General features: G+C 39.1%; 1 protein-coding gene across 5 annotated transcripts in view; it reads left to right on the top strand.

Moving 5' to 3' along the window:
• Positions 1-14,782, top strand: part of PRDM5 (PR/SET domain 5) — a 216,247-nt gene that overhangs the window by 91,143 nt on the left and 110,322 nt on the right. For all 5 annotated transcript variants that reach the window (XM_060105497.1, XM_060105496.1, XM_060105500.1 and 2 more), the window contains 3 exons: positions 10,351-10,525; positions 12,945-13,119; positions 14,513-14,605. In XM_060105497.1, coding sequence (XP_059961480.1) covers positions 10,351-10,525; positions 12,945-13,119; positions 14,513-14,605 — 443 coding nt within the window. The remainder of the gene's footprint in view (positions 1-10,350; positions 10,526-12,944; positions 13,120-14,512; positions 14,606-14,782) is intronic.

The raw sequence follows: 14,782 nt of genomic DNA, 5'->3' as shown, positions 1-14,782 counted from the left end.
GCATTATTTTCTCCATTTTATAGGTGAGGAAATGGGTGGTTTGAGAGATTAAACTGTTTGCTCAGTTCCACAGCTAATTAATCATAGAAGGAGACTTGAACCCTGGCCATCCCAAAGCTCTTAGTTACTTTTTAGTACCAATTCCTGGTGTCACGGAACCTGGTTTGTTTATTATTTATTTTTTCCTTTTACTACAAAAATAATACTTGTTAACTCTAGAAAAATTGAAACCCGTGGGCTAGTAGGAGACTATGCAAAATACAGTTTCCTCTGTTTAAAAACAAAGTCTGTTGACACCTTTGTTCATATCTTTTTCTTTGGGGGACACATTGATATATGTTTTTTTCTATACAAATGACATTTGATAAATCTTTTAAAGCCAATTGTTAGGCATTTATTCTTTTTCAACTTATTTTGTTGGATGTTTAGGCTGTTGTAACTTTTTGATACTACAAACAGCTTACAGTAGACATAATTAGCTGAAGACAATATACAAATAAAATAAAGCAAAATGAAACAAGACTGGAAAACACAAAAAATTCATAATGATGGACAGTAATGCAGGAGATGCATAACAGTTGTAAAATCACTCTCAGTTGTATCTGGATCACCAATACAGTGAAAACCAGTGACTAAGGAATATTTGCTTTTGAACACACCATGATGTTGAACAGCTTTCTTTCAATTAAAGTTGAATTTTCAGCGAAGTCACCTAGAGCCCGTGACAAGAACCGTAAGCAGGACCCCAGCCCCCAAGCAAAGTCCCAGGAAGGCGCTTAATCCCTAAAATGTAAATGCAAGGAGTGATTCTGCTAGGAGGAACTGTGTTCAGGGGAATAAGCCACAAACCCAATGACCAGAAGCCATAGCTGAAATAAAGAGAAGTAAATGTAAGGATCAGAATATTAAAACAGTTATCAAAGCTGGAGGTCATGGCCAGCCTAATGACAACTGGGAGTTGATGCTCAGTCCCATAGTGTTGGGTCAACGCTGTTTAAATCCTTCTTGCCAAAGGGCAGGAGATTGGGCCTGGGATGAACCTACAGGTGGGGAAAATCACCTCAGAGAGTTTGAGAGAGCTCCAGGGATTAGAAATCTGGTAGGTTCTGACAATCAGAGGTTTTGAAGAAGGAGAATAATATAATGAAAGGTTGTTGAGTGATTAAATCAGTAAGGAAGCAATTTAACAGGATACTTCTTACAATAATTTTATTGTGGCAAATGAAAAGGAAGAGGCTCTTGGTCTGGGTAGTGGTAGGAATTATATGTAGAGAGATATCTAGATATCTCCATTTAGTAAATAGATTGGAGCAATACCTGTCATGATATTCCTCTTATCACATGTTTGGCATACAGATAGAACATGTACTTGATCCTTGGAGCTTGTAATGCAGCCATTACTTTTATTAAATTGAAGTTTTAACTGGTATGTTAAAATTTTCTTTTATTACAGAACCCCTAAATAGGCATGTTGTGTCTTATGATTGCCGTTTAAGTTAATGCTATCATGTTTTACAATTAAAAATTATTATCTTCTCTTGGTGCTATGAAGGTCATTCATTATAAAATGAATGACTAATATGCTGGAAAGACATTTCAGTTAACTTTCTTGGATATTGATCAGGTAACCACTGAGATTTATGATTATTTTCTGAAATCTTCATTAGGTGAGCTCTTTGTTGCTTTGGTGACTCTTTTAGCAAGTAGTTTCCAAAAACCTGGAAAGTGCCGCTTCTGAGTTAATTGAAAAAGAAATCTTTCTTTTTCTTTTTTTTTTTTTTTTGCCATATGCGGGCCTCTCACTGTTGTGGCCTCTCCCGTTGCGGAGCACAGGCTCTGGACGCACAGGCTCAGCAGCCATGGCTCACGGTCCTAGCTGCTCCGTGGCATGTGGGATCTTCCCGGACCGGGGCACAAACCCGCGTCCCCTGCATCGGCAGGCGGACTCTCAACCACTGTGCCACCAGGGAAGCCCAGAAATCTTTCTTTTGCTGAGTGTCCACATTAGTTTTTGTTTGTTTTTTTTGCATTAAAAGTAACAGTTGTATAGAAGTTAACTGTGTTTTTAATTAGAAATAACTTTCTGTGTTTCTGGAGGTATGAAATGCATGAACTTCCAAGAATGCTGTAAAATATTACAGGAACTTCATTTAATTAACTGCAGCTAATGGTTAAATGTGCTTCATTGCTTTGAACTTCTGAATCAGTCCTCCCTTACACAGTATTTGATAAATGTGATCATAATTTCTGTCTCATCCATGGAATTTTCTAATATTTATTGTTTTTAAAATTGCATTTTAAAATTGCAAAGTAATCTTTGTTGTAAGAAGAAACTAAAACAGTATTCAATATAGACTCCTACTTCTCCCAGCCTCAAAATCATAACTTTATAACAGTTTGATACATATTTTCCAGTTTTTCATGGGGTTCTGCTTGTGTATACATACATATATATACATGCATACATTCATTACAGATTTCTCCTCCTCCTCCTCTGTCTCTCCCTCCCTCACCTAGGTGCTATGATATTGCCAAAGGAGAGGAGGCTTTGTTCTGTGTTCTTTGCTTTATTGGATTTCACTCCTGGGTGGAGCATTTTGTCCTTCTTTCCCTCACTTGCCCACCGCAGTTCAGGTTATGCTTTGCTTCTCTTTATCCTCAGCAGCCAAGCTAGGAGCCCTCCCAGAACAAATCCTCAACTGTGTAAAAGACATCAATTCAGGGTGTTTCTCCTGGGGGCTGCCAGCTAAGCAGCCCCAATTCTGGCTTCCCTGGTAATTGGCCCCAGGCCCAGGGGGGCTTTTTGTATCATTGGTTCCAAGTATGAAGTTTCTCTGGGGTTTCCTTGGTTTATTCTTTGCTGCATTCCTCTTCTCAGTCTGTTATGGGTTGAGATTTCTTCTGTGTTAGCAACCCTGGCTAATTTCTTCTTCTAGAATTTTCTAAAAAATGGTGGTATGTTAAGGGTGGAACTTGCTTTCTTCTTTCTTCTGTCATTTTAGTGGGATTTAGGTACACGTTTTGAACCTCCCAGGTACCTAGTCTTTTTTCTATTCCCAGCCCAGCTTTTTGGAAATTCTTTCAGGGTTCATTTGCAATTCCTCTGGTTTGTGTTATAACTTGAAAGTTTTCTGCTTCTTTCAGTTTTGCATTTTATATTAATCATAATTAAATCATTGATATCTCATTGCTCTCTGTTTGGGTTCAGAAATGACACCATTACTTAACAGATTTATTTTCTACTGCATTTATGGACCTCCACAAGGTGTTACTGCATAAAGCCAATTAATGATGCAAAATTTAACTTTTAGAAATTTAAATAATTATCCTTATTTCATTTGATAGGTATAAATGTCACTATCTTTTTTTTTTTTTTAAGAGGTTATTTTTATTTTTTTTATTTTTTTTATTTTACAAATTTAATCAGTTATACATATACATATGTTCCCATATCCCCTCCCTTTTGCGTCTCCCTCCCACCCTCCCTATCCCACCCCTCCAGGCGGTCACAAAGAACCGAGCTGATCTCCCTGTGCTATGCGGCTGCTTCCCACTAGCTATCTACCTTACGTTTAGTAGTGTATATATGTCCATGCCGCTCTTTCACTTTGTCACAGCTTACCCTTCCCCCTCCCCATATCCTCAAGTCCATGCTCTAATAGGTCTGTGTCTTTATTCCTGTCTTACCCCTATGTTCTTGATGACATTTTTTTCTTAAATTCCATATATATGTGTCAGCATACAGTATTTGTCTTTCTCTTTCTGACTTACTTCACTCTGTATGACAGACTCTAGGTCCATCCACCTCATTACAAATAGCTCAATTTCATTTCTTTTTATGGCTGAGTAATATTCCATTGTATATATGTGCCACATCTTCTTTATCCATTCATCCGATGATGGACACTTAGGTTGTTTCCATCTCCGGGCTATTGTAAATAGGGCTGCTATGAACATTTTGGTACATGTCTCTTTTTGAATTATGGTTTTCTCAGGGTATATGCCCAGTAGTGGGATTGCTGGGTCATATGGTAGTTCTATTTGTAGTTTTTTAAGGAACCTCCATACCGTTCTCCATAGTGGCTGTACCAATTCACATTCCCACCAGCAGTGCAAGAGTGTTCCCTTTTTTCCACACCCTCTCCAGCATTTATTGTTTCTAGATTTTTTGATGATGGCCATTCTGACTGGTGTGAGATGATATCTCATTGTAGTTTTGATTTGCATTTCTCTAATGAGTAAAGATGTTGAGCATCCTTTCATGTGTTTGTTGGCTGTCTGTATATCTTCTGTGGAGAAATGTCTATTTAGGTCTTCTGCCCATTTTTGGATTGGGTTGTTTGTTTTTTTGCTATTGAGCTGCATGAGCTGCTTATAAATTTTGGAGATTAATCCTTTGTCAGTTGCTTCATTTGCAAATATTTTCTCCCATTCTGAGGGTTGTCTTTTCGTCTTGTTTATGGTTTCCTTTGCTGTGCAAAAGCTTTGAAGTTTCATTAGGTCCCATGTGTTTATTTTTGTCTTTATTTCCATTTCTCTAGGAGGTGGGTCAAAAAGGATCTTGCTGTGATTTATGTCATAGAGTGTTTTGCCTATGTTTTCCTCTAGGAGTTTGATAGTGTCTGGCCTTACATTTAGGTCTTTAATCCATTTTGAGCTAATTTTTGTGTATGGTGTTAGGGAGTGATCTAATCTCATACTTTTACATATCCCTGTCCAGTTTTCCCAGCACCACTTATTGAAGAGGCTGTCCTTTCTCCACTGTACATTCCTGCCTCCTTTATCAAAGATAAGGTGACCATATGTCCGTGGGTTTATCTCTGGGCTTTCTATCCTGTTCCATTGATCTATCTTTCTGTTTTTGTGCCAGTACCATACTGTCTTGATTACTGTAGCTTTGTAGTATAGTCTGAAGTCAGGGAGCCTGATTCCTCCAGCTCCGTTTTTCGTTCTCAAGATTGCTTTGGCTATTCGGGGTCTTTTGTGTTTCCATACAAATTGTGAAATTTTTTGTTCTAGTTCTGTGAAAAATGCCATTGGTAGTTTGATAGGGATTGCATTGAATCTGTAGATTGCTTTGGGTAGTAGAGTCATTTTCACAATGTTGATTCTTCCAATCCAAGAACATGGTACATCTCTCCATCTATTTGTATCATCTTTAATTTCTTTCATCAGTGTCTTATAATTTTCTGCATACAGGTCTTTTGTCTCCTTAGGTAGGTTTATTCCTAGATATTTTATTCTTTTTGTTGCAATGGTAAATGGGAGTGTTTCCTTGATTTCACTTTCAGATTTTTCATCATTAGTATATAGGAATGCCAGAGATTTCTGTGCATTAATTTTGTATCCTGCAACTTTACCAAATTCATTGATTAGCTCTAGTAGTTTTCTGGTAGCATCTTTAGGATTCTCTATGTATAGTATCATGTCATCTGCAAACAGTGACAGCTTTACTTCTTCTTTTCCCATTTGGATTCCTTTTATTTCCTTTTCTTCTCTGATTGCTGTGGCTAAAACTTCCAAAACTATGTTGAATAAGAGTGGTGAGAGTGGGCAACCTTGTCTTGTTCCTGATCTTAGTGGAAATGGTTTCAGTTTTTCACCATTGAGGACGATGCTGGCTGTGGGTTTGTCATATATGGCCTTTATTATGTTGAGGAAAGTTCCCTCTATGCCTACTTTCTGCAGGGTTTTTATCATAAATGGGTGTTGAATTTTGTCAAAAGCTTTCTCTGCATCTATTGAGATGATCATATGGTTTTTCTCCTTCAGTTTGTTAATATGGTGTATCACATTGATTGATTTGCGTATATTGAAGAATCCTTGCATTCCTGGAATAAACCCCACTTGATCATGGTGTATGATCCTTTTAATGTGCTGTTGGATTCTGTTTGCTAGTATTTTGTTGAGGATTTTTGCATCTATGTTCATCAGTGATATTGGCCTGTAGTTTTCTTTCTTTGTGACATCCTTGCCTGGTTTTGGTATCAAGGTGATGGTGGCCTCGTAGAATGAGTTTGGGAGTGTTCCTCCCTCTGCTATATTTTGGAAGAGTTTGAGAAGGATAGGTGTTAGCTCTTCTCTAAATGCTTGATAGAATTCGCCTGTGAAGCCATCTGGTCCTGGGCTTTTGTTTGTTGGAAGATTTTTAATCACAGTGCTTGTGATTGGTCTGTTCATATTTTCTATTTCTTCCTGATTCAGTCTTGGCAGGTTGTGCATTTCTAAGAATTTGTCCATTTCTTCCAGGTTGTCCATTTTATTGGCATAGAGTTGCTTATAGTAATCTCTCATGATCTTTTGTATTTCTGCAGTGTCAGTTGTTACTTCTCCTTTTTCATTTCTAATTCTATTGATTTGAGTCTTCTCCCTTTTTTTCTTGATGAGTCTGGCTAATGGTTTACCAATTTTGTTTATCTTCTCAAAGAACCAGCTTTTAGTTTTATTGATCTTTGCTATCGTTTCCTTCATTTCTTTTTCATTTATTTCTGATCTGATTTTTATGATTTCTTTCCTTCTGCTAACTTTGGGATGTTTTTGTTCTTCTTTCTCTAATTGCTTTAGGTGCAAGGTTAGGTTGTTTATTCGAGATATTTCCTGTTTCTTAAGGTGGGATTGTATTGCCATAAACTTCCCTCTTAGAACTGCTTTTGCTGCATCCCATAGGTTTTGGGTCGTCGTGTCTCCATTGTCATTTGTTTCTAGGTATTTTTTTATTTCCTCTTTGATTTCTTCAGTGATCACTTCGTTATTAAGTAGTGTATTGTTTAGCCTCCATGTGTTTGTATGTTTTACAGCTCTTTTCCTGTAATTGATATCTAGTCTCATAGCATTGTGGTCGGAAAAGATACTTGATACAATTTCAATTTTCTTAAATTTACCAAGGCTTGATTTGTGACCCAAGATATGATCTATCCTGGAGAATGTTCCATGAGCACTTGAGAAAAATGTGTATTCTGTTGTTTTTGGATGGAATGTCCTATAAATATCAATTAAGTCCATCTTGTTTAATGTATCATTTAAAGCTTGTGTTTCCTTATTTATTTTCATTTTGGATGACCTGTCCATTGGTGAAAGTGGGGTGTTAAAGTCCCCTACTATGATTGTGTTACTGTCGATTACTCCTTTTATGGCTGTTAATATTTCCCTTATGTATTGAGGTGCTCCTATGTTTGGTGCATATATATTTACAATTGTTATATCTTCTTCTTGGATTGATCCCTTGATCATTATGTAGTGTCCTTCTTTGTCTCTTCTAGTAGTCTTTATTTTAAAGTCTATTTTGTCTGATATGAGAATTGCTACTCCAGCTTTCTTTTGGTTTCCATTTGCATGGAATATCTTTTTCCATCCCCTTATTTTCAGTCTGTATGTGTCTCTAGGTCTGAAGTGGGTCTCTTGTAGACAGCATATATATGGGTCTTGTTTTTGTATCCATTCAGCCAGTCTGTGTCTTTTGGTGGGAGCATTTAGTCCATTTACATTTAAGGTAATTATTGATATGTATGTTCCTATTCCCATTTTCTTAATTGTTTTGGGTTTGTTATTATAGGTCTTTTCCTTCTGTTGTGTTTCTTGCCTAGAGAAGTTCCTTTAGCATTTGTTGTAAAGCTGGTTTGGTGGTGCTGAACTCTCTCAGCTTTTGCTTGTCTGTAAAGGTTTTAATTTCTCCATCAAATCTGAATGAGATCCTTGCTGGGTAGAGTAATCTTGGTTGCAGGTTTTTCTCCTTCATCACTTTAAGTATGTCCTGCCACTCCCTTCTGGCTTGTAGAGTTTCTGCTGAGAGATCAGCTGTTATCCTGATGGGGATTCCCTTGTGTGTTATTTGTTGTTTTTCCCTTGCTGCTTTTAATATGATTTCTTTGTGTTTAATTTTTGACAGTTTGATTAATATGTGTCTTGGTGTATTTCTCCTTGGATTTATTCTGTATGGGACTCTCTGTGCCTCCTGGACTTGATTAACTATTTCCTTTCCCATATTAGGGAAGTTTTCAACTATAATCTCTTCAAATATTTTCTCAGTCCCTTTCTTTTTCTCTTCTTCTTCTGGAACCCCTATAATTCGAATGTTGGTGTGTTTAATGTTGTCCCAGAGGTCTCTGAGACTGTCCTCTGTTCTTTTCATTCTTTTTTCTTTATTTTGCTGTGCAGCAGTTATTTCCACTATTTTATCTTCCACCTCACTTATCCGTTCTTCTGCCTCAGTTATTCTGCTATTGATCCCATCTAGAGTATTTTTTATTTCATTTATTGTGTTTTTAATCGATGCTTGATTCGTCTTTAGTTCTTCTAGGTCCTTGTTAACTGTTTCTTGCATTTTGTCTATTCTATTTCCAAGATTTTGGATCATCTTTACCATCATTATTCTGAATTCTTTTTCAGATAGACTGCCTATTACCTCTTCATTTGTTAGGTCTGGTGGGTTTTTATCTTGCTCCTTCTCCTGCTGTGTGTTTTTCTGTTTTCTCATTTTGCTTATGTTACTGTGTTTGGGGTCTCCTTTTTGCAGGCTGCAGGTTCGTAGTTCCCGTTGTTTTTGGTGTCTGTCCCCAGTGGCTAAGGTTGGTTTAGTGGGTTGTGTAGGCTTCTTGGTGGAGGGGACTACTGCCTGTGTTCTGGTGGATGAGGCTGGATCTTGTCTTTCTGGTGGGCAGGTCCACGTCTGGTGGTGTGTTTTGGGATGTTTGCGGACTTTTTATGATTTGAGGCAGCCTCTCAGCTAATGGGTGGCGTTGTGTTCCTGTCTTGCTAGTTGTTTGGCATAGGGTGTCCAGCACTGTAGCTTGCTGGTCGTTGAGTGAAGCTGGGTGCTGGTGTTGAGATGGAGATCTCTGGAAGATTTTCGCCGTTTGATATTATGTGGAGCTGGGAGGTCTCTTGTGGACCAGTGTCCTGAAGTTCGCTCTCTCACCTCAGAGGCACAGCACTGACTCCTGGCTCCTCAATTTGGGATGATTTGTTGTCTATTCATGTATTCCACAGATGCAGGGTACATGAAGTTGATTGTGGAGCTTTAATCCGCTGCTTCTGAGGCTGCTGGGAGAGGTTTCCCTTTCTCTTCTTTGTTCTCACAGCTCCTGGGTCTCAGCTTTGGATTTGGCCCCGCCTCTGCGTGTAGGTCGCCGGAGGGCGTCTGTTCTTCGCTCAGACAGGACAGGGTTAAAGGAGCAGCCTCTTCGGGGACCCTGGCTCACTCAGGCCGGGCGGGAGGGAGGGGCACGGAGTGCGGGGCGAGCCTGCAGCGGCAGAGGTCGGCGTGACGTTGCACCAGCCCGAGGCGCGCCGTGCGTTCTCCCAGGGAAGCCGCCCCTGGATCCCGGGACCCCGGCAGTGGCAGGCTGCACAGGCTCCCGGAAGGGCGGTGTGGACAGTGACCTGCGCTCGCACACAGGCTTCTTGGAGGCGGCAGCAGCAGCCCCAGCGTCCCACGCCCGTCTCTGGGCTCCGCGCTTTCAGCCGCGACTCGCGCCCGTCTCTGGAGCTCCTTTATGCGGCGCTCTTAATCCCCTCTCCTCGCGCACCAGGAAACCAAGAGGGAAGAAAAAGTCTCCTGCCTCTTCGGCAGCTCCAGAGTTTTCCCGGACTCCCTCCCGGTTAGCTGTGGCACATTAGTCCCCTTCAGGCTGAGTTCTCGCCGCCAGCCCCAGTCCTCTCCCTGCGCTCTGACCGAAGCCCGAGCCTCAGCTCCAGCGCCGCCCGCCCCGGCGGGGGAGCAGACAAGCCTCTCGGGCTGGTGAGTGCCGCTCGGCACCGCTCCTCTGTGCGGGAATCTCTCTGCTTTGCCCTACCCAGGTATGTGGGGAGTTTCTTGCCTTTTGGGAGGTCTGGGGTCTTCTGCCAGCGTTCAGTAGGTGTTTTGTAGGAGTTGTTCTGTCACTATCTTTAATATATATTTGTAGTTTATTTGCCAGGTGACTAAATATTGTCAGTTTCCTTTTTCAGTGTTCAGATCAAGTATATATATAAAAAACGGAGTAGTGGGCTTCCCTGGTGGCGCAGTGATTGAGAGTCCGCCTGCCGATGCAGGGGACATGGGTTCATACCCCGGTCCGGGTAGATCCCACATGCCGCTGAGCGTCTGGACCCGTGAGCCATGGCCACTGAGGCTGTGCATCCGGAGCCTGTGCTCCGCAACGGGAGAGGCCACAGCAGTGAGAGGCCCGCGTACCGCAAAACAAACAAACAAACAAACAAAAAAAAAGGAGTACTAACTTTTCATGACCACATGATACTCAGTGTGTCTTAAAAATGATTTCTTAGTTACTATCAGAAACGAATGGTTTAGCTTTTTTTTATTATTGAGATATATTGGTCATATAACAGCATATATTTTAAATTTTGTCTCAGGAAGGAGAAAACATTTTCTATTTGGCAATTGAAGATATAGAAACAGATACAGAGCTTCTGATTGGCTACCTGGACAGTGACATGGAGGCCGATGAAGAAGAACAGCAAATTATGACAATGATCAAAGAAGAGGAAGGTAAAAATTCTAAAGGACAATCAACAACTGGCAGAAAAGGTATTACCTCTAATTGATGGTCCCAGAGAATGAAAATTGTAGGAGAAATAAAGTTTGAACTGTGCTTGATTATAATTGCAATATAATAGGGTGTTCTCAAAATAAAGTTAGTTTTTATCAGAACTCTCGGAGGATATTCAGTTGTGTGCCTCTCTTCCAGCAGGAAGGGAATGATGGGTTGGGGTGGGTGATGGATGTGCCCTGTAGGACTGCCAAGGTCAGCGGCAGCTCCCAGCTTTCACTGCTCTCACTGGTGGGTAGCTAGTAATGAGAATTTTTGTACCCTAGCCCCGAGTCTGCCATTCATCCATGTTATAATCAGGCAGGTCACTAACTCTGAGACTTTACTTTCTCATCTGCACATGGGGAAAGGTGAGTGCAGAGGTCCTGCTGGGCCCTGTGGGATTATTCCTGGGCCTCACTCTTAAGATCCTTTGAGAATCTGGAGCATCTGGAAATCTTTCTTTGTTCTGATCATAGAGGCCTACAGCATTGCTGGGTTATTCTAGTAGGGTAACCAAAAATATGTGATGACCATAGGTAGACTTGCTTAAATCAGCCCTGCAATCTAGGAGATAGATGTCACTTGTTTGTCATCTGCCAGGGAATGATCAGTTGTTATTAGGGCTTGTTTCTGTTATGTTGTGTTTTACTCCTGATGGGGTTTGAGGGAAATTTGAATGCTGTTAAGGGTGTTCACATTTTGTAAAAGGTTGATACTTACTATAGAGAATTTTTCCATTTTGCTTAACAAAGCCACTTCAGAAGTGACACTGGTTTCTTTAGTCACTGTGGTATTAATGTCTTTTATATGAATTTTCTATTCTAACTGTATCATTGTTGAAAAAGTATGAGTATTTCCCAGTATTGCCAGATTATGCTTTTGTTTCTTTATTTTAGTTGGAGTATTTAAAAGGAAGATGAGGACAGGCTATCTGTTTTGTCTTTCCAAATATGCATTATGCTGTTTGGAATGTCAGATTTGGGGTGATGGGAATTGTTTCTGTACTATTCTGTGTTTTCTTTATTTTTGTATTTATTTTCAACGTTGCCCCCAGGGTACGGTATTACTGTGTCCACTATTTTACCTTAAAAATAAGTCTCCTACTTATTACCACCCTGATTTTTCTTTATTTAGTTAACAAAATATCAATTTCTATTACTTTTGTAAGAAGAATCAACAGAAACTTACACAGATTCTTATAGGAATCGTGTGCTTATACTGTTGATATTTTTATTTTAGAATTCAGTTTTGTTTATAAAAGCAAAATATAAAACCCAAAAAACAAATTAAAAAAAACCCCAAAACAGAAGCAAAACCAGCCAAACAGTGATCAAAAGAAACAAAGAATCCACTCAAATGTCAAACAATGGAGAATTTGGTTAAATAAGTAAATTATGGTACCTTAAGTTTAAAAAATATTTGACTTGAGAAAATATTAAATGGAAAAAAGAGCGTTACATGAAATTGCATAAAAAGTGTGATCATAAAGTTTCTTGGACTGCGCATAAAATATGAATTCCCAAAAGACAACTCAGGCATGGAAATAGATTACAGCAGTTGTCTCTTCATGGTGGGGTTATTGGTGATTTTTATTCTCTTCATATTTTCTGCATGTTATCTAAATCTAACCTTGGGACTTCCCTGGCGGTCCAGTAGTTAAGACTTCTCCTTCCAGTGCAGGGGGTGCGGGTTCGATCCCTGGTTGGGGAGCTAAGATCCCATCTGCTTCGCAGCCAAAAAACTAAAACGTAAAACAGAAGCAATATGGTAACAAATTCAATAAAGACTTTAAAAATGGTCCACATCAAAAAAAATCTTTAAAAAAATTAATCTTATTTGATAATCAGAAAAAATATGTAATTTAAGTAGCACACTTTGAAAAATCTGGGTAGAGCCATGACAGTCCATATAGGACTGACAGCCAGAGAGACAGTGGAGGCTCACTCCACCTACTGTAATGAGTGCTGTTTTTATGACCTTGGCCTTTTTTCACATATATGTGAGATTCCCCTTGGTAATTCAACATAGTTCCCCTTGGTTGGGTTTTTCTCTTCTTGCAGCTAGAAGTGAACTCAAGATGACCCGTTTCAGGGAAGACTTTGGCGTTGCAATTCAACATTTGTTATAACTCTTTGATGTGAAAAGTTAATGTTACAGGGTAAATTAAAAATTGATTTTGATTTTGTATTAATTTGGTGAAACACAAGTTAAATGATTTAAAAAATAATGTATTGTTCTAGTAACACTTCCTATTATTTTTCATGGGCAACCTATTCATACTCATAGAGATAGTAAAAATTTATTAATCTGGTACCATTAAGCACAATTAATTTTGATTTTAAAATGAGGGCAAAACTGAGCAGTTCTTGGCTCTTCATTTTTGTCTAACAAATCTGCTTGCTTGTAAATATGCAGATCGCTTTGGCTGTAAAGAGGACTATGCCTGTCCCCAGTGTGAATCGAGTTTTACCAGTGAGGAAATTCTTGCTGAGCATCTTCAGACATTACACCAGAAACCCACAGAGGAGAAAGAATTTAAGTGCAAGAGCTGTGGGAAGAAATTCCCAGTTAAACAGGCTTTGCAAAGACAGTGCGTACATTCAAGAGTATATCTAAAATTATAAGCTGACATGTTGTTTAACTGTTTCATTCAGTTTGTCTTATAGTTTCTAACCTGTGTGTGTGTGTGATGGTGTGTGTATAGAAATTAAGCATTCTCTATTGTCACTGTCATAAACTTTTCGTACTATAGTACGTTGGTTTTTGAAACATTCTGATTATGAAGTTTAACAAGTAAACATTGTTTATGCTAATCAATCTTTGTCCATTTAATAACTTGCCATTAAATATTAAGCTCATTGGTGTACTAATTTGAAATCTGATATGCATAATTTAGCTAGTGCTTTGAGGTGGCAGATGAAGTTTCAGAGGTCTGCATTCGCTATTCCCTCTGAAATCTGTAAAAAAAAAAAAAAAAGAAAAGAAATAGTTTAAGAAATGGAGAGAGTTCAGAGTATGAAGAATACAGGGCCATTTTGGGAAGCACTGTTTATTTCCTAGCAATGTTGGAGAAATAATTTAAAGATGAATATGTACAAGATATGATGATGAAATGAATTAAATGGTCCCAATCATTGCTCTGCACCCTTTATTATTTTAAATATATTAACAGCATATTAAGTTATCCTCTTACTTAAGTATTTTACAGTATCATGAATTATTAAAAATGAGAAAGTGGATACATATATTTACAAACTTATTTTTAACAGAATGTCACCTTGCATATGAGCAAGAAATCTTTAACATAGGCTTAATGTTTCATTTTTTTTTTTTTTTTTTGCGGTATGCGGGCCTCTCACTGCTGTGGCCTCCCCCGTTGCGGAGCACAGGCTCCGGACGCGCAGGCTCCGGACGCGCAGGCTCAGCGGCCATGGCTCACGGGCCCAGCCGCTCCGCGGCATATGGGATCCTCCCAGACTGGGGCACGAACCCGTATCCCCTGCATCGGCAGGCGGACTCTCAACCACTTGCGCCACCAGGGAGGCCCAATGTTTCATTTTTTAATTCATTAAAGTAAAATTCTGAAACATCCTGTATTTCATATTAAGACAGTTTTCATATATGCATCCACTTTTGCTTATGAAATTTGAGATGAAAAATTTCTGTTCAAAACTTAAACTTAAAACTTGGAAATTCTCTTATACACTCTTTAAAAAACCAAGCAAGGGCTATATAGTTTTTAATGAATAGATTTTAAAACTGCATTCTAGTCAGCTTTTATTCAATTTAGTATTTTATATTCTACACCAAACTTTTGCTGAGCTGAGTCTTACAGTTAAACTGTAGGTGCTACTTAAAAGTTTAAAGGGCAAAAGGCAGAATGAAAAGAGAGATCATGAATGTGACTTTATTCAAAGTAGAGATATTTTCATAAGTTTTTGTCTTAGACTTCCAGTTTTTGTTTTTTTTCTGTTTCCCCTCAGTGTTCTTCAGTGCTCAGCAAAAAGCAGTCTGAAGGATTCTTCACGAAGTTTTCAGTGCTCTGTTTGCAATTCTTCCTTCAGTTCAGCATCAAGGTTTTGTATCTGAGTTATCAGATGGCTGTTATATAATTGCGGGTCATTATTGGCATGCATGCGCTTTCATGCTGCTTAGTGATTTAGTATCATATGGCTACAGAATTTCAGTGCTTTCCTTCCTACCTGCCTAGGTAACACTTGTAATGACCCTGAAACTCTACTGGGGAGCATGCA

This window comes from Mesoplodon densirostris, chromosome 1 (assembly GCF_025265405.1).
Source record: "Mesoplodon densirostris isolate mMesDen1 chromosome 1, mMesDen1 primary haplotype, whole genome shotgun sequence".
Taxonomy (NCBI): Eukaryota; Metazoa; Chordata; class Mammalia; order Artiodactyla; family Ziphiidae; genus Mesoplodon; species Mesoplodon densirostris.
This window is presented reverse-complemented; position numbering and strand designations above follow the sequence as displayed.